The sequence below is a fragment of the Anguilla rostrata genome, chromosome 4 (assembly GCF_018555375.3).
Source record: "Anguilla rostrata isolate EN2019 chromosome 4, ASM1855537v3, whole genome shotgun sequence".
NCBI classification, from domain to species: domain Eukaryota; kingdom Metazoa; phylum Chordata; class Actinopteri; order Anguilliformes; family Anguillidae; genus Anguilla; species Anguilla rostrata.
The window spans coordinates 19,104,254-19,122,086 of record NC_057936.1 but is presented as its reverse complement, the minus strand read 5'-3'; the positions used below and the strand labels follow the sequence as shown (position 1 = coordinate 19,122,086).

Here is a 17,833-nt window from a genome sequence, read left to right as displayed (position 1 = left end):
GATTCCCTAACTAGGGATTTTTTGTAACTAGAAATTAGTGGGGCCACTAGTTTGTCTCCACAATGTGACCTGTGGGGATTTAAACTCGTATTTCAATGGTAATCCTCCAGGGGTATAGTAACACCAATGGCACAGTCAAGTGGCAAATCATACAATTGAGTTTTTAATTGAGACATTGGTAAAAACAATTAGTTGTTTGTTTTTTTTTTCTTTTATGGGAAGAGTCAGGAAGGAAAGTGAACATAGATGGAGGTTTAAATGCTGTGAAAAGCATGTCTTTGAGCCAGTGGTCCTCACTCCTGGTCCTGGAGAGCCCTCTGGCCCTGGTTTGCTGGATTTTGTTGTTACTCAGCACTGTAGTAGCACAGCAATTGATCAGTTGAAGCAATCAGTTTTATTTAACTTTTTTATATAAGTTAAATGTTCTATTACTACTCTCATTTTTACTTTGGGAATTTCCCACTGCTTCTTACAATACCTAACATGCCCCTGTACAACATTTAAATATACTGCAGCATGTCCACGGTAGTAAGTAATCAAACTGAATTTTAACCCGTGAGTGTCGCTTGTAAACATCGCAATCATTGTCTGTGCTTAATCAGTGGTGATTACTTTATCAACAGATGAGGTGGTGCAAATGGGATAATTGTTTGAAAAGTGGCTTGATCAAAGGCTGTTGACACCTCTAGCTAGCAGAGGACTGAAATACAATGCGAGACATCGAGCATGAAAACTAGTCAAGCACATTGCAGACAAGGGATGATTTATTAACAGCACAATTGTGCTTTGTACAAGACACCTAGATACTATGTATTTATAAAATTAAATTAAAACATACTGGTTTGGGGATAAACCAAAAACTATTACTGGATTTGACTTTTCTGCAGTTGGGTACTTAATTTCTTAATTTCATCAGAAGACTAAAGCCAGCTTGGTCAAAACCATCGGTCATGTAAGCAGTGGTCAAAAATCAAAGGTTGAAGGTAGTAGAGGGAATATGGCATCATTTAGTCAGGTTGAGTCATAATCCATTATTCAGTTTACAAATATGATAAAAAAGTAACTCCATGACGGTGCAACTGTTTGTAAAAACTGATTGATCAAACCTGAGAAAATGGAAGCTATATTGGGTCTTTTATACAATTATGATATAAATCCACATAAATGCATTGATATCTTCAGTGTATTCACAATCATACCTTGAAGCAAACGGATAAGCATTTTATATATTTCTAATTTATGAATAATGCACTGCACACACCTTTTTACCAATTATACACACAACGGGTGGTATTTTAGGCCTATCAACCTAAACGGTAATCTAACCCAAAAAGTAAATACCCATGTACTGTGCTTGAGGTTGGTCTGCAGGAGACAGGTAAAGCCAACATTTCCTCCTATTTTTCACAGGGGAATCATCTCATCATTTGTTTTTTCTAGGAGTTTAAACAACTGATTAACAGTAAATGCTTAACCATTTCCTTATTTTCAGTAGATCAAACATACCAAGAAGCTTTTCTAGGAGTTTAAACCAACAGTTGCAAAATGCAGCGCAAGTTATTCTTCACTTTGAGATCAAACATAACATAAGAAGCAACTTTTAAGACACTGTAGTCTTTGAATGCCACAGTCAAAGCATTCTGCTGGTTTAAATGAAGGGCAAGTGAGCCAGAACAGGGAAGACAGCCACTGGGTCTTCCATGGCAACTCTCTTGTTTGTCTTTCCAGATGTAGGATAGCTGTAATCTCCCAGGAGGGAGCTTGGAAGGAGGTGTGTGTGGGGGGGTGGGGGGGGGGGTTTGAGAGTTTGTTCAGTACATCATGTTTGGGTTGGTTGAGTATGGAGATGCTGATAATTGAGTTTGTTTGATGTTCAGTTTGAACTGTGACAGGCTTACAGTGAGCTGTTCAAGCTTAGGGATTGACATAATGTACATGTGCTTCCCATACTTTGAAAATGATGTATCTATCTTTAATGTTCAAAGATAGCAGCTTAATATGAATTATATGACAATAGCTAAATTATTCTGAAAGAACAAAAAGGCAAGACGCCTTGTAGCTTTTCAAAGCAGTTTTTTTACTGTGGAATAATGATCAGAGTGAGCCCTTCAATGTGGACCCGTCTACCCTTGAAGCCTCTCCTGGTTTCACTTCCTCTGACATCCCCTTCCTCTGTGCATGTTGGGGAAAGAACACAACCTTCCTTCCAGACTAATGCACACAGCAACACTACAACAAAAGAATAAAATTTCATTTTTATGCCCCAAATCCAATTCTGAGGACATACATTTCATCTAATTTAAGCCAGAAATGCAACAGGACATATGTTTTCTGTATAAATCTACAAAAATATGTACAAACATGCCATCTTTCATTCAAAAATAGCTCTGAGACACCAAGATAGTTTACAGAACAAAGTTAGCTATCCTCATGAATCCAATGGCACGAACAGAACTGCATTTGTTATGGTTTGAAACAAGTTCAGATATCTCATAAATAGAATAGCAGAACAACCTGTGTATGTTTCCTTTCTAGGTAAAAAAAAGAAAAGAAAAAAAGTGCCAGAAAATTATTTAGTCTAATTACAAAGAAAGTCAAGGTGAAGTACTAAGGAAGCAAATGTACAATGTTTTATAGGCCCGGGCATTGTTCCTTCCTCTCTTCTGTCCTCACAGATGGCTGGACCTGGACAATATACTGCATTTCCCTTTTAGATGCCCTCTTTAATAAACTGCATTTTCACAGTCAGCACATGAGGGTACTACAAGCACAACGACAGCGTTCAGCGTAGAATGTTGAAACTCATCAGCTATTTCCTTTCAGCCAAAAATGGCGTGGGATTTTCAAACTGAAAGCATGTAAATATAATGCATATTTATGTATGTCTGCATACTGTAGATGTTAACATACTGTTTTAGGTCTACGCGTATAAAGTGCAGTTACTGTGGAATGGCAGTTTTAAGTCTCTGGATGGAGTTCAATCACAAATCAGTCACTCGCTTTGCCTTGACCTGTGGTCCCCACAACTTGAAAAAGCAAAGCTCGCTCGCAGTTCATGTGCGCCAAGTAAACAGTCTCTCTTTGAGGGCAGAAGCCTCCAGTATGCCTGACAACTCACTTCCCCTAATTTGTCCCAGTCTGTACAGTGAAAACATAGGGCTGCCTGTCTTAGCTGAGATGTAAGAAGGCAATAGAGATGAAGAAGGCGCATACGAAGTCCAGCAGGCTACTGCGGCCGCATCGCCATGAGCTGTTTCTGAGCCTCTGGGGCTGGTCCATGTCCCCCCTGTTGACCTCTGACCCCTGGCTGCTGGTGGCACACTGGACCAGGGGCGTCTGGTAGGAGGTGGCCCTTTTTTCTGGCCGGTCGGGGCTGGAGCCGTCACTGGGCCGTTGGCCGTTGTAGAGCAGGTAGCGGCCGCGGGCATCCTGCTCCATGTGGAAGAGTTCGTACTCGGTGTGGGGCAGCCGGATGCCCAGTGCCACGCAGCCGTTGGTGTGCGTCACGTCCTGCTCCACGCCCACCTGCCAGGATCCTTCCGCCCCACACTCATTCCCATTGAAGACGTTGAGAAGAGAGGTGGTGGCCTGGTCCATGGGCGTTACCCTCATGTGGTTCACTAGGTAGATCCAGAACAACCATGTCATTTGTGTTCATTTTAACCTGGTCATTCTTTGTTTTTATACAGATGAAACGAAAGGAAAATGGCCGGAATGTAAACTTTCCAACACCTGCAAGAAGTGTCCCAAAGAAAAGTAGTTATCCATTACTGTTGAAAGTACGTATTTAATACTGTTTCACGTATTTAACTTTTTATTCTTATTTAATATAGATTTTGCCCTTTTAGTTTGTGCCATACCCTGGATAGTGCATATAATCCTGAAAGACAGAAATATGACTGCAGTGAATTCCCAGACACTGAGGCAAACTGATCCTAACAGATGACAGACCATGAGTTGAGATAATCCCGAGGGAGTCAGTGTGTGTGTGTGTGTGTGTGTGTCTTGGGAGGGAGGGTACCTTTGAAGACAAACTCAGTGCCGCCCATAACTCGGGTGGAGTGTACCCCCCGGCTGTAGCGGCCCTTGGCGTAGATGCTGAAGGTGGGGTGCTTGCAGACAGGGTCGGAATAGTGGTAGTAGTGGCCCTCCCAGGTGTTGTTGTTGTCATGGAAGACAAAATGGCGTGTGAGGAAGAGCACTTCGGGGCGGACCTCGCAGCGCTGGCTCACCCACTGTCCGTGCAAGCCAATGGTCAGGTCTGCTTTGGGCGGCAGGATGGGAGGGTGGTGCTCGTCTGACCGGTAGATGATGCGGCATGCGATGCACGCGTGGTCGGGGTTCTGGAATGGAGACAAAACAGAGCGGTTTACGTCAAGGCCTGTTGAGGAGCAAAAAATATAAAAAACGAATACAGCCTTGCCTTCTTGAATGTAGAAATTCTAGAATGGCACATGGATGTCTATTGCTCCTCAATACTCAGTGAAATTCATATTGTACATGCTTTGTTAATGTAGCAAAGACCCACCCAAGAAACACATCTAGTATACTTGACAAGAGGATTGAGATCACACTGATTTCTTTCACTAAAAATTACTTATAAGAGGAAAGGACAGAAACTGTCAAGCCACACGAAAAAGCAACACGTTTTTTAGTTTGTTTTAACTTTATTATTTATGCATTTTTATTTGGTTAGGCTCCCAATTTGGAATGTCCAGTTGTGATTCTGAATTCCACAGCTGGTGCTGGAACAGTTAAGATTACATCTGAAACTGTGGGGTGTATCACTGACCAAAAGGCAAATGCCATCCAGCAACTGCAATACTTTCTGATGGGATCAATTCTCTCTGTCATTTTGTAGATGTAGAACTGTCCTATGATCTCAACAGTTTGCTAACAGATATCTCAATATGACATTGTTGACACTAAACAGTCCAATTTGTTTGTCATACGTGAAATCCAAGTTTTTAAATGAGAACGTGGATGTGGTAAAAAGCTGTGAAATAAAATGCAGAATGAATCATGTACTTTTATTTGAAATGGTTCAGACTTTTTAATCAGTCTGAACCATCTAACCATAAAATCAATAATTGTCACCAATAATCAAAATCAAGATTTTTTTTTTGACACATCTGTCAGTCATCAATCAGTAGTGTTGCATAATGCATGGAAATCAAACACTGTCCCAATCTGAAATTACAAATGCCTAATCTGGCACTTTGGCCCTCTCACTTTACAATCCAAACACAGGCTATGCAAATTTGATGAGTTTTTTTTTTATTGCAAATCTACCTTTTAATCAGAACCTTGGAGTCATTCCAGCCCATGTAAAGCCAGAAGCTGTCCTTATTATGCTTTCTAAATACAGACTTTGTCATCCTTAGTTGTTTCAGTGGCAAACAGTTTACATACACTGAAACTTTTCTCCATAATTTGAGGGTGCCAAAGCACCAATTTAGATACATTAAGCTTATAACTTACTGTGTAACTAAGCCCTAAGTACATGCTTTTCTGAACACTGCTATCTTAGTTTTTTTAGAGCAAAAGACCAAAAGGATGTGCTTTAGATGTCGAAGACCTCAGTGCAACTCAAGCCTACAAATATAACCATGCGATTTTGAAGAGAGAAAATTCACAGCAAAGAAAGTTAATGAAACAGAAAGCAGAGCATGACCAAAGACAAGCCATAGCTTCTGAAGTTGAACATAAATGTGTATCTAAAAGAGGAGATATTCAGCCTTTCACACACAAGTGGTGTAAATGGTACAGATTTCACAGATATCTCATTTTAAAACGGTTTCAAAAATACATTTTCAGGGCATTTTTAATTTAAAGGAGAGCAACGTTTACCCTCCTTATGATACCCCCACCACAGGGGAAAGCAGACAGAAAGATAAAAAAGAGAATGGGAGAAAGACATGGGATCATAGTACTGAGAGTGCCACAATGGGGAATCGAGGCCCTGCATACCAAATGGTCTCCTCCATTTTCAGAAGTCTTGACTGGCTCACAGGGAAAGGTAAGTTTCAGTCCAATCTGATAATGTCTCTGTGTATTCTCTGTATTAAAACTGTCCTTGTGTCTTATCAGAATGTGTGCAGAAACTATTTTAGAGCTGTAATGAAACTGGGGGAATGGTAAACAGCAGATTCTCCAGGACTGAAAACAGTTGTTTATTTTTCATTTTAACAGACTGCAAGGAGCCAAAATTTTGGTCAGTTTATAATTGCTGGAATTCTGTCACTAAATCAATGAACCAGGACTTGGAATTGAATGAATGTATTTGTGGGACTGAAACTGGAGCTAAAGGATGACAGCAATTTGAGTAGAGAATATCAATGATGATTAAAAGAAAAATTGGACTAAACTCGTCAATAATCAATAGTTTGACCCATCCACAAACCACAAATGAAGAGGCTGGCATGTCGGTTGGTTCCTGGTTCACCCACAGAGGAAAACACACAGCGTTGGTTTTTCTATTTGCGATTAATGGGTGGAGCAAATCAGTCACTATGACAAAAACAATGCTTTTAAAAAGAGTTGAAGTTGGTGGTTTGGCTTTCATTTTTAAAACAGAAAAAAATGATGTGGTATGGCTACAGTCCAAAACTCCCAAACTGGGGGTTTTATTGCGCCTGACCAGAATATCCACCACACAACACTGACTGTTATTTTCTGTATTGCTTTCTTTTGAAGTGTTTAGGGAGAACAATTCTTAACAAAGCCAAGGAAGCCTCTATCATGTGGACAGCACACTTAAAAAAGGCCACACTCTGTGGGTACATCACAGATGGGAGCTTTTATGGTGGGGGGCGTAGGCTAATTCTGTAAATTTATAGCAGACTACAGAATGACCTGGCGTAGCGTTCCAAGGCTACCCAGCAATCATTAAGTTTTAATTAGAATTCATGTACACCGCACAAATATTGCAACTTTGATTTGGGGGCATCCAATACATGCTAGGGCAATACATAAAAAAGGGTGATTTAAACAATGCTTTGTTCCTTTGTGTGGGAGACTGGGAGCAAAGTACAGAGGGCTGAGCTCCATCTCTTTGGTCTGGTTCCAGCTCGTACTAGCTCTGTGATACAGCCTCGGGCATGCACAAACCCAGAACTGGAATGTGCACTTCAGAATAAATCATACGCTGCACAATCCCATGTTCCCTTCGCAGAACAGTTCATCTAGCTGATTGCTACCACAAATATTTTGACTTTAATGACCCACGCTCAGGCACAGTTACAGGACTACATTACATTTTACATTCTACAACGCAGATTCAAAACCTCTATAAATTCCACACATCTCAGAAGGTACATGAATGTAACATTTGAGTACCTCAGGGGTAAGTGACTGCTGTATCATAATCATCTGTTAACTGAGTAAAGCTCTGAGAAGTAAATTAAAGCAATGATGATGAGGAAGTGTATGTAGTCTTTGACATTGACCATTCTTCTTAAGACTAAAATTTATCTAGCCTGTCTATCAAAGCTTTAGAATATATGCCACAACATTCTGCTGCAATAAGATATCCTTTTTTTCTAACATTACGCAAGCTGTATCTCATTCATGTGCAGAACGGTGTTCAGAGCAGAACAAAGGCTCTTTCTGACCTTGGCATTCTGCAGTGCGGCCTGGTAGCTCGATGGCCTGTAGTACATCCTCTGGGCCGGCTCAGTGTGGATGTCACCCATGAAGAGCTCCTCCACCAGGTGGTCGAGGTTGAGGTGCAGGTACTGCTTCTCCACGCGCAGCAGCTGCAGCTCGTGCATGGCGAAGTTGAGGCTGCGCGAGCAGTCGCAGCCCATCTCCTCGCTCCACAGGTCGTAGCTGATGTTGGGCTCCCAGGCCCCTTCGCCCCTCACCACCCCCCGGCAGCTGCGGTTCAGACGCTGGCTCAGGTCCTTGGCCACCGCCTCGTTGTGGCACACCACCTGGGTGCGGTGTACCTGGTAATCCGCCTCCGTACCCCCTCGGATGATCCAGGAGGCCTGCCGCAGGCGCAGCTTGCCACGGATGACCAGCGTGTAGGTGGGTGTGGTGCAGTGGTTGTCCCCGTAGTAGAACTGGTGGGCCTTGAATGTGTTGTTCTGGTAGAACTGGTAGGATCTCGTGAGGAACTCTGGGCCAGGCCTGACTTCACAGCTGTTGGAACCAAACAGCAAAGATTTAGTGTACTTACCAGGATATGCAAGACTAACGCAGCTAATGTTTTAAATAATAACTGTGAAAGCCAACTAAACAATGTGACAACTCAACAACAACGTCTAGCTCTTTTAACCATTCTGTTTTTAAAAGGGCTACATATGGATGTTTTTATGATACTTTTTGACTTCTGGGAAGTATCTGCCTTGTTTCTGAAATGTGTAAATGCTGAAAGGATCCATTCATGCATTCATACACTCTCACACACACACACACACACATACACACTATCTTTTAATCAAACTGTGTCTCTAAAGGAATTTGACAACATACTGTTTCCATTTGAATTTTATTTATGTATTCATTGTGTTCACATAACCAGACAATTGTCGTTCCTGGTAATACTTTATAGGAGTTCCTCTTAGCTGTATATATTTGTTTTGTTTTTCGCCACTGACTGTGAAATAAAAGTACAGCTCACAGAGGCACACCAATATTGCAAATATGATATTGGCTTATCTGATGTATGGGACTTATCAGTGACTATTTCTTATCTATTGCCTCTTGGCTCGAAATCACAACTTTGAGAATGAATACTTATATCTACTCTAATTCCAGTGTATACCTTTCCTTGAATCTCCACCCCACATGGTAAATACTATAACATCTTCTCTAACTATTGACTTGTACCAACATAGAAAAAGACCTGAATTTCAGAGCTGGAATAAATTAAATTTCCAACATCACATTGAGTATTTTCTATTTCAAACCTAATTAAAATTAAAATTCCATTTGCAGTCAATTAAAGCCATTTAATGCCATTGTAGGATTTTGATCAAGAATAAATATACTCACTGAGATGACCTGTTTCTTGAAAATGTATGACAAAAGCCATGTAAGTACAATCAATGCTGCTGATTATCTTCGCAATGAAGGCCGCAGTCTTTCTCGCCAAAAGCTATATCAACCTTCTTGTGTCAAAAAGCAAAAGCTAAGTGGGTGTGGGTTTGGATAATGTCTGGATGGGAGATCTATAAAAACAAAGTTGGTGTTGGTTGGCCATGGCCGTTCCTTCATTAACGATTCCCGTGTCACTTTTCAAAGGGCTGGGGTGTTTGCCTTGGCGTCCTGGTCGAATACTGATAAATGAACTGGCTCTGTACATCTAAACGGTTGCGAAATCCCTTGTATTTCCTGTCTCCTTTCATTCCTGAGGTTGCACATCAAAAGAGAATTCAGTTCTCTGTTGACCTACCTGGTTAAATAAAGACTAAATAAAATCCAATTTGTTATATCATAAAAACACAGCTTGGAGTAGAAGGACAGACATCAGTCACCAAGCAGTAAAGTACAGCATGCAGGTTTGAAATTGGCAGGTCACTGAACTTCATATCTAAAGCTTAAACCACTCAGCCATCACTACTTCTGTCAGTGTTTACACAGCACAGGCTAATAGTAAAAATACATAAAATTGCATTTTTGTATGATTGCAAAAAAAGAACACTGACCTTTATAGGGCTACAGTGGTAACCAACCCTATTCCTGGAGATCTACCATTCTGTAGGTTTTCCCTCTAACCCTAAAAAGCCTACCTCATTCAACAGCCAGAGATCTTGTTCAGCTGCTAATATAGTCAGCTGTGTCAAATTAGGGTTGAAATGAAAACCTGCAGGATAAGAACAGGGTTGGTTACTCCTGGGCCAGTAAGAGACTAGTCGATCCCCAATTTTGAAGCAACAGGCATGTGCACGCAGCAGAATGAGGTGAGGTGGCCGAGTGGTTAAGGCGATGGACTGCTAATCCATTGTGCTCTGCACGCATGGGTTCGAATCCCATCCTCATCGTTGCAACCTTATATTTACTGTTTACAATGCGTCTGACCATCTGTGATACCCATGCTTTAAAACAGTGCCCAATCATGTGCTTTGGTAAGCAGATTCAAAACAATCGCATCACCCGCTGATTTCACTAATAAAAATACCTTGATCTTTGTTTGGAATAAATACCTGCATACTCTCTCCCCTCCATGGTGCATGATTGGGCACCACAGGTTTAAAAGTACTACTTGATGTGCCAAATTGGAGAGAAATAGAAAAGAAGCAGTGATTACCTATAACACATATCATGATTGTGAAGGTAGATTTGTGATTATAGAGGAAATTGAAGGTTTAAGACAAAAGCTAACCATTGAAAAAAGAGTGCAGGATTTATACATGCTTAGGTTATACCTCCCTAGATTTAAAATACTTTAAACACTCAGCTGCTGCAGTTTCCAAGCAAAGACTTTCACTCAATTGGTACATGTAGCTCTTTACATATACGTACATCCTTAAATTATAATTAAAATAATCCACTTGTTAAACTCAAAAATCAAGGCAGACAATGCCAACCCTCTCTCTTGTCAAAAGTCCCACAGGAACCTGCATAACTGGCCATGCCAGTCAGCAGTGTATTCCATTACTTAGCACTCAAATGCATTTCCTCTGGTGCATCAAGTTTCTGCAATGTACCCACGGTGTTTTATGTAAGATGAGGTGGCCGAGTGGTTAAGGCGATGGACTGCTAATCCATTGTGCTCTGCACGCATGGGTTCGAATCCCATCCTCATCGAAAGGCTTACGGCAGTGGTTCTCAACTTGGGCCGGTGTGGGTGCAGGCTTTTGTTCCAACTAAGCAGTTACACATCTGATTCTACTAATCAACCTTTGGAGTCTTTACTAAGGACCTTGATTAGTAAAAGCCTGCACCCACACCGGCCCTTTCTGGCCCGAGTTGAGAACCACTGGCTTAAGGCCACATGTGTTACCACTTACTGTTATCATTAGTGCAGCAATGACAGTAGTACAGTGCTTTATTTGCTACAGTGTTGTTCAGGGAGGGTTTATATAGGCTGGCTATTCCCTGCCTCATTGCTTAACAGCTGCTCCTCTGTTCAATCAGGGAACTGGTGTGGTGCTCTGAAGGTGTGGACACATGGTCACTTAAACTAACCATGTGAACATTTATCTTAATAGCATGCATAGTTATTTCTGAAATAATTATGTCTTAAGAGGGCAAATAATCCCTCAAAATATGAAAAGCACATAATTACAAAAGATTAACATAAATGTGGTTGGAACAAAAACTGGCATACACAAAATGGCCCCAGGACCGAGTTTGAATACCAAGGTCCTATAGTCAACCATGATCTGCAAATGACTAGTTTTCTAAAGAGCTGCCATCAATATTGGTGCCTACTGGTATGCTGGTCTGCAGATTTCTACATAAAAGGAAAGCAAATTAATAATCAAATCATTAAATCTAACACATGCTTTAAAAGTAAAATAATTTCTACATCTCTGACAGCTTGGTGGAAAGTCCAATCTCCGTATTGGCACCTTGTATATACACTCTAATCTGGAATAGCCCTGATTTTCGAATTCAAAAAACCATTAAGTGGTCCTCTGTAGAGTGGGTGGTGGCGGTGGTCTAACAAAAGATTACTGCATTCCCTACAAAGAGAGAAATACTGATAACAACAACATAATTATTCGATTTTTTAACCTAAAACATCATCTACCATAGTATTTGAATGCTTGTTGCAATAGACATTTAAAATCTGGAGTTTCCTTAAATAAAACCTCTTAGTACCCAAAAACATAATATAAAGCCCCCGTCATCCACAGATGGGCAGAATGCTATTTTCTATAGTGTTGTTCAGGGGCAGAGTTGCTTTTGGCAGGGAATCCTCCGCCTCATTACTTAACAGCTGCCTCTCTGTTCAATCAGGTAACTGTGGCAACAGTGCAGGCCTCCTGTGCAGTACACGCAAGAAAAGAGAGTGAAAAGAAGCAGTGGCTGACTGCATTTGCTTCAGAGGGTGGTTATGCAAGTCACAACTCTGAAACTAACTGACAGAGGATGTTGTAGTGATGGACAAGCCCACAGACATGAGTGAACTTTCAAAATAGAAGTTCAGTTACATGGAAGCGACAATTATGCAATGGTTGTGTTGGTCATGTGTGATGAGGTGGCTGAGTGGTTAAGGTAATGACTGCTACTCCATTGTACTCTGCAGCATTGGTTCAAATCCCATCCTCATCAAAATGCTAAAGTCAACCTTGCCTTCTTTTACATGTTGCTCATGAGCAGTTCAATTACACCAGCAGCCATCTGGAAGAGAATGGCTTAAGGTGGTGTTGTTCAAATCAGTCTTCAAGTAAAGAGGCTGAGAAACCTCTAGAAGCATCCTACCATGGTCTGTAAAAGACTAGCATTCCAAAGAGCTGCCAGCGATATTGCTGCTAACTGGTATTTGACCAACCACAATATTTGACTTCTTATTTAATTGAATTTACTGCATGATACAATGGACTGCTTGTTGCCATGGACTTTTAAAATGTGTTTATGTGGACCTTCCTAAAATAAAACTTCTTGGCACCAAAAAACATTATACAAAGCCCTCGTCATCCACATAATAGTCAATTATATATACCGTACTTCCACACCAAAGGCTAATATCAAGCCATGAATGATTGCCATGATGTCCTTCTCCACAAATACATAACAATAAAAGTATATCAGTAGCATGAAGTAAAGCATTTATGGTACAGCCTTATTGCTTTTGCATTCAATTCTATTTCATGGTATTGAAGAAAGGAAATCATTTTGAACAATAAAATATGACTGCCCTGATAGAACACAATCCTGCCAGCAAGATTCAACAGCCAGTTAGATATCGCACCTGGTGGACACCCAGTGGCCTTCAATGTTGGGGGGCATCTGTACAGATATCCGTGCCCCGTTGTGTAGGTGCTTGAGCATGTGATGACACTGAGAGTCCCTGGGGTGCCATCCAAAATTCTTCTCCAGGGAGTGAGGGTTGGACCGGCTATTGGGGTGATGCAGGGAAGACCCTTCAGCCAAACCTGAGAGGCAATGAGGGGGAATGATGACAACAGTCAGTGACTTACTTCAACCATTGTGTCATTTTACAGAACAACTGCAATCAAGATTGGAATAGAAACATCTTGTCCAGGATGACACCAGTGCCCTGACCTTTTATTAAATATCTGAGACAGTTTGCCATTTATTTACACAACCCCTTCCATCATTTTTGGTGGCAAGACACCTATTGAGAATCAGGAAATAAATTGCAGAAATTGCTTCAAACAAAATTGCACGAGGGTGGTGAGGTGGCCAAGTGGTTAAGGCGATGCACTGCTAATCCATTGTGCTTTGCATGCATGGGTTTGAATCCCATCCTCATCGTTGCAATTTTTTTTCTTTCAGGTTTGCGGTTTACTTCTTGTCTTACCATCAATGATTGCAATGCTTTAAAAGTACTCTGCGTACTTGACCAATGAAGAGCTAAAGCAAAGTTACAGGGCAAAATACAGAACTTCAGAAATGCCACGTGATTCCCGCACTTTAAATAATAAGGCTACCAAGCAGATCTTTTGATCTGCCATTGCAAAGATCTGACATTTAAGGATTTTTTGTAATTTTTTGTAATTGTACTTCCTCCGGGTGTCCTTATGTGGGTGTCCTCATTACATAGCCTTATTTGTATTTGGGAGAAAAGTGATCAGAATTTGATTAAAGTGAACCAAATACCACAAGACGTGGAGCTACAGTATTGATAAGTTGCTCTAGGTTTTATATTTAATCTTTCTGTTTTCATTTATTGCAGAAAAAACCATGAGGGGTGGCAGTGTGAGTGAGTTTGAGGGCACTCCCCTTTACCCTTTACTGGTATCGCTTTTCCATGGAATCAGTTGTAACTGTCCTCAAAGACTCATAAGCACATGATCCAGAAATTCAGCTGGTCTGATTAGTAATGCTATGGCACTGGAGGCAGACACAGCTGTATCAAAGAGATTCTGTTGCATCATGAGTATGGTTTAGCCATTTGCACCTGCACTCTGCTTAAAACCCAGAGAAGGCTCTGAACGGCTGCCAATTCCTTGCTTTAGATTTTAGCTCCGGAGAACAATAACAGAGGCTGTTTTGAAAAGATATGCAAGTTCAATCTAAATTCCCATTTATTTACCAACACTGGCGAATTCTGAAATGAGTGAATTAGCTTTGTGGTCATTAAGGTCCCATGATTATAAAAAGTAACTACAGACATTTTAGCATAAGAAAAGTGATTGACTGGTTGTGTTTTCAATATTTCCACTATATGAAGCAAAGAAAAATATAGGGGTCAGTGGGAAATATATAGCTTGAGATAAATCAGATATTATTATGGTGAAAGCCAGCTGAGGAAACAGGAATTGCCAGAGATTACAGTAGACTCATGCGTGCACTATTCAACACAATAGGGATGTTTAGGATTAAATGCAAAAATGCATGTCATGATGCACATATAGGAAAGAATGTTCAGCTTTTTTTCACTGGACTTTAAAAAGATAATAGCGCGGCTGATTAAAACAGCCATACTTTTCGACTTCTAAACAATTTCACAACAATTTATTCCAAGCTTCAAAACAAAAGTTATACAGTAAGTAAACACGGACCTTGCAGAAGATACCTTATAAAGAGCAGCAATATTTATTCGATCTGAATGTATATTTTTGGTCGCTGCAGAAGAGTGCATTTCACAGCAGAGTCAGATTGTAAAGCACAATAGGGGGTCAGTACTGGAGGTTGGCAGATATATTTTTGACTGCCTCCTTTTTGTCAGTTCACATTTTCAAATAAAGCACAGGTCCAGATGTAATCCTCTATCTAAATAAGAGAGCACGGGCCAGTTCCAATACCTAAACCACCAAGAACATTTACAGTTGGCTTGGTCTGCATAGTGAGGTAACTTTACTGGGACCCCTGACAAACCAAAGTTCTCTAAATCATTAAAACAGAGGAAAAATGAGCCATGTGAACCACACAGCTCCCAGATCCAATTCTTTATGTTATCCATGCGTCTTGCTATGGTAAGTGTACTTTCATTCCTCTCGGTTTGTTGAGAACACTCAACGAAAAGTGGCATTTTAGTCTTGGCTTGGTCGCACCTGTAAAAGAGGTTTTTATCTCAATGTCATCTTAGTAAAATAAAGATTGATGATGATGAAAATGTGTGTGTGTGTGTGTGCGCGCGCACGTGCGTGCATGTAGTATGTAAATATTTTGCCAAAGAACAATGCCCAACAAAACATCACAATACTACTTTTGTTGAATACCCTTGGCAGACATAAATAAGGAACTAATGAAATACAAAAGGTCTCCAAGAATAGTATTAATAAAATAGTTGTCTTTTAGCAAAATATGACAAACTATATCCATAAAATCTACCTTTCTTATGCAGATAATAGATTTGGATAGGTTACCCTCAAGACATCTGTATATATTAGTTCTCAGTAATGTATTTCCTCTGTATAGTTATGAGAACTTTGTAGTCCAGTTTGTCAATCATGCTTTATGTGTGAGTTGTAATGGGAATTCTACTATCACTTAAAGATCGAAGTACACAATAAAAGGCTCCATGTTAATTTAACAGCTTATATATGTCCACAGATAATGTGTTCTCTCTAAGAGGAAAACACTCTACCATAATTAATTTGAGACTTAATATTTTACTGTTTAGAAAATGCAAATGCTTAGAATTTGTTAGTTTGGCAAAGCTTTACCAAAAATGTGGCTGCCACTGCCTTTGTGAACAGATGGAAGTGATAAACTCCAGGCTAATAATCTGTTTCCTCATTCTGGGCTTTCATTTTGAAATGAAATTTGAAGTATTCCAGGCCCCATACAGCTCTCATTTGTCTCAGTCCGAAGGTATCTTTTAGTGTTTTCTTGAGTGACACAAGTTCCCATATATTTAACCTCTTTGATTTGGACCACTGCTTTCATTTATATCATAGCATAGGAGTAGAAATCTACAGTGCTTATGTTCATTAATTGAAATTCTAATAATTTACTGAGTAGCCTGCAGGCCTAAGGTTTGGATTTATTGTGAAATACTCCTTGTTGAAAATAACTGTATGCTTTCGCCGCATGGTTTATTAAGGGCATTTTTTTAAATCGGAAATCGTAATGTCCTATCTTTTGTTGAAAATAAAAAGACACGAACCGTCGCTCAAAACCGTTCGTCGAAGAAGTCAAAATCCATTATCTTATGTCCCCGGTCTTTAATCCCACTACGCGTCACACTATTCACAATTATAAGTCGCCAATTACCACTACTTCTGATAATAATAATAATAATAATAATAATAATAATACATCACTGCCACATGTTACATGCTCATTATTATTATTATTATTATTATTATTATTATTATTATTATTATTATTAAGTGTTATTGAAATACATTCATTGACTAGTGACTACAAAGTTTGATTTAGGGCATACTAAAAACAGCCGTTGCACCTTGGGGCTGAGAAACATATTCCCTGTACCTTTACAATCTTGCTGGCTGCACAGGGGTTGTGGGGGGTCGCTGTTCATGTGGAACTAATAAATTACCATCTCTAATATTCCTGGAGATTTAAATGTAATTATTCCTTGTGGACCACAATCTCTCACCCCCCGAGAGTACTCTGGATAATTATAAGCAATCTACTAGCAGGCCTTTTTACCTAAGGTTCAAGTGGCTCTGATGTACTTCAGTTTAAAAAAAAAAAAAATCACATAGTATTCGCCAGCTTTCTTAAAGATTTGCAAGAGTCGTTCAAACAGCTAACAGCTCAAACAACTAATGCCAAACAATATTGTCTGGAAAGTAAAAATGTACTTACCAAAAATAAAAACAAATAGGATAGTAGCCGTGCAGGCTGCTCTGAAGATAGCATGCAACATGTTATCCGTACTTCGTGTTACATTTTCCATATCTGCCAGGGTTCAATAAGAACTATATAGCAGCTCCTCCGCTAAACTACGTTAGTGTGAATAGTGCAGAACAGGTAAAGCGGACCGTGCCAGCCAAGAATGCAACTGAAAAATTCATAGGTTCCCCGGTATTTTAGAGGAAAAAGCAATAACCTGTCGACCGGCGCTACTCCTGTTCAAAAGAAACCTGGACGCATGTCCGTATCTTTTATCCAAATATACCCCAGCACTGCATCCAGGACGAACAGTTGGGGAAACGCAAAACAACGTCGCAATGACCGATGTGAAGTTCAAGTTGCAATTTGTATGCAATTCCCAGGAAACGTGGTTAGGGTTGCCTTCAGATAAGCTATGTCAAATAATAAGCTATTTTTTCTGTTTTCTTAGATGTATTTGTTCGTCTTGTGTTCCTAATCCTCAGCATGTGAGAGAGTCCCGTTGCGTCGATGTACTGCCAGCCACATTTTTGTTCGTCAAAGCTGTCTCGTAGGGCGCTTTCTCCCTTTTTCAGTTTCTGTGCTCCTCCAGTTCTTCTTAGCTCACGCTGGCAACGAGCAGACTCTGCGGAGTCAGGGTAGGGTCGGGGGTGTGGACTAGCGCCCCTCCATCAAACTATAGGATATTTCCACGATTGAAATCCGAATCTGAACCCCTCAACGGGGGATTACACATCAAACGCAACAGGAAGGCTTAGTGCGTGAACCTCAAATAATACCGAGGAACTTTGCGGCATTGGAATTCCCTTTGGAATATTTGACATTAGGCTTTTTCTCGGTTATTAGAAAGAATATTTATTTATTTATTTATATTTTATTTATTTATTTACGGCTGAAACTTTAAAAAATGCTTTATATTCAGCTTTATTATAAAAAGTATGTT

The 17,833-nt window shown here is 40.2% G+C and overlaps 1 protein-coding gene and 3 non-coding genes across 4 annotated transcripts; 3 read left to right on the top strand and 1 right to left on the bottom strand.

Moving 5' to 3' along the window:
• Nucleotides 1-2,243: 2,243 nt before the first annotated feature.
• Nucleotides 2,244-17,559, bottom strand: LOC135252720 (protein APCDD1-like). Its single transcript, XM_064331146.1, has 5 exons — nucleotides 16,864-17,559; nucleotides 12,869-13,052; nucleotides 7,614-8,145; nucleotides 4,022-4,343; nucleotides 2,244-3,620 (listed from the first exon to the last, which is right to left on the bottom strand). Exons 1-5 carry the CDS (start codon nucleotides 16,952-16,954, stop codon nucleotides 3,169-3,171), a joined length of 1,581 nt encoding a protein of 526 aa, XP_064187216.1. The 5' UTR covers nucleotides 16,955-17,559; the 3' UTR covers nucleotides 2,244-3,168.
• Nucleotides 9,908-9,989, top strand: trnas-gcu (transfer RNA serine (anticodon GCU)). The gene has a single exon. It is a non-coding gene; the product is annotated as a tRNA-Ser (tRNA).
• On the top strand, nucleotides 10,674-10,755 carry trnas-gcu (transfer RNA serine (anticodon GCU)). The gene has a single exon. It is a non-coding gene; the product is annotated as a tRNA-Ser (tRNA).
• Nucleotides 13,314-13,395, top strand: trnas-gcu (transfer RNA serine (anticodon GCU)). The gene has a single exon. It is a non-coding gene; the product is annotated as a tRNA-Ser (tRNA).
• Nucleotides 17,560-17,833: the final 274 nt, after the last annotated feature.

Coding starts and splice junctions, on each gene's coding strand:
- LOC135252720 (XM_064331146.1), bottom strand. CDS start 16,954: ATGGAAAATGTAACACGAAGTACGGATAACATGTTGCATGCTATCTTC. Junction 13,053..16,863: donor CCTATTTGTTTTTATTTTTG/GTAAGTACATTT, acceptor ATTGCCTCTCAG/GTTTGGCTGAAGGGTCTTCC. Junction 3,621..4,021: donor CACTGAGTTTGTCTTCAAAG/GTACCCTCCCTC, acceptor GGATCTACCTAG/TGAACCACATGAGGGTAACG.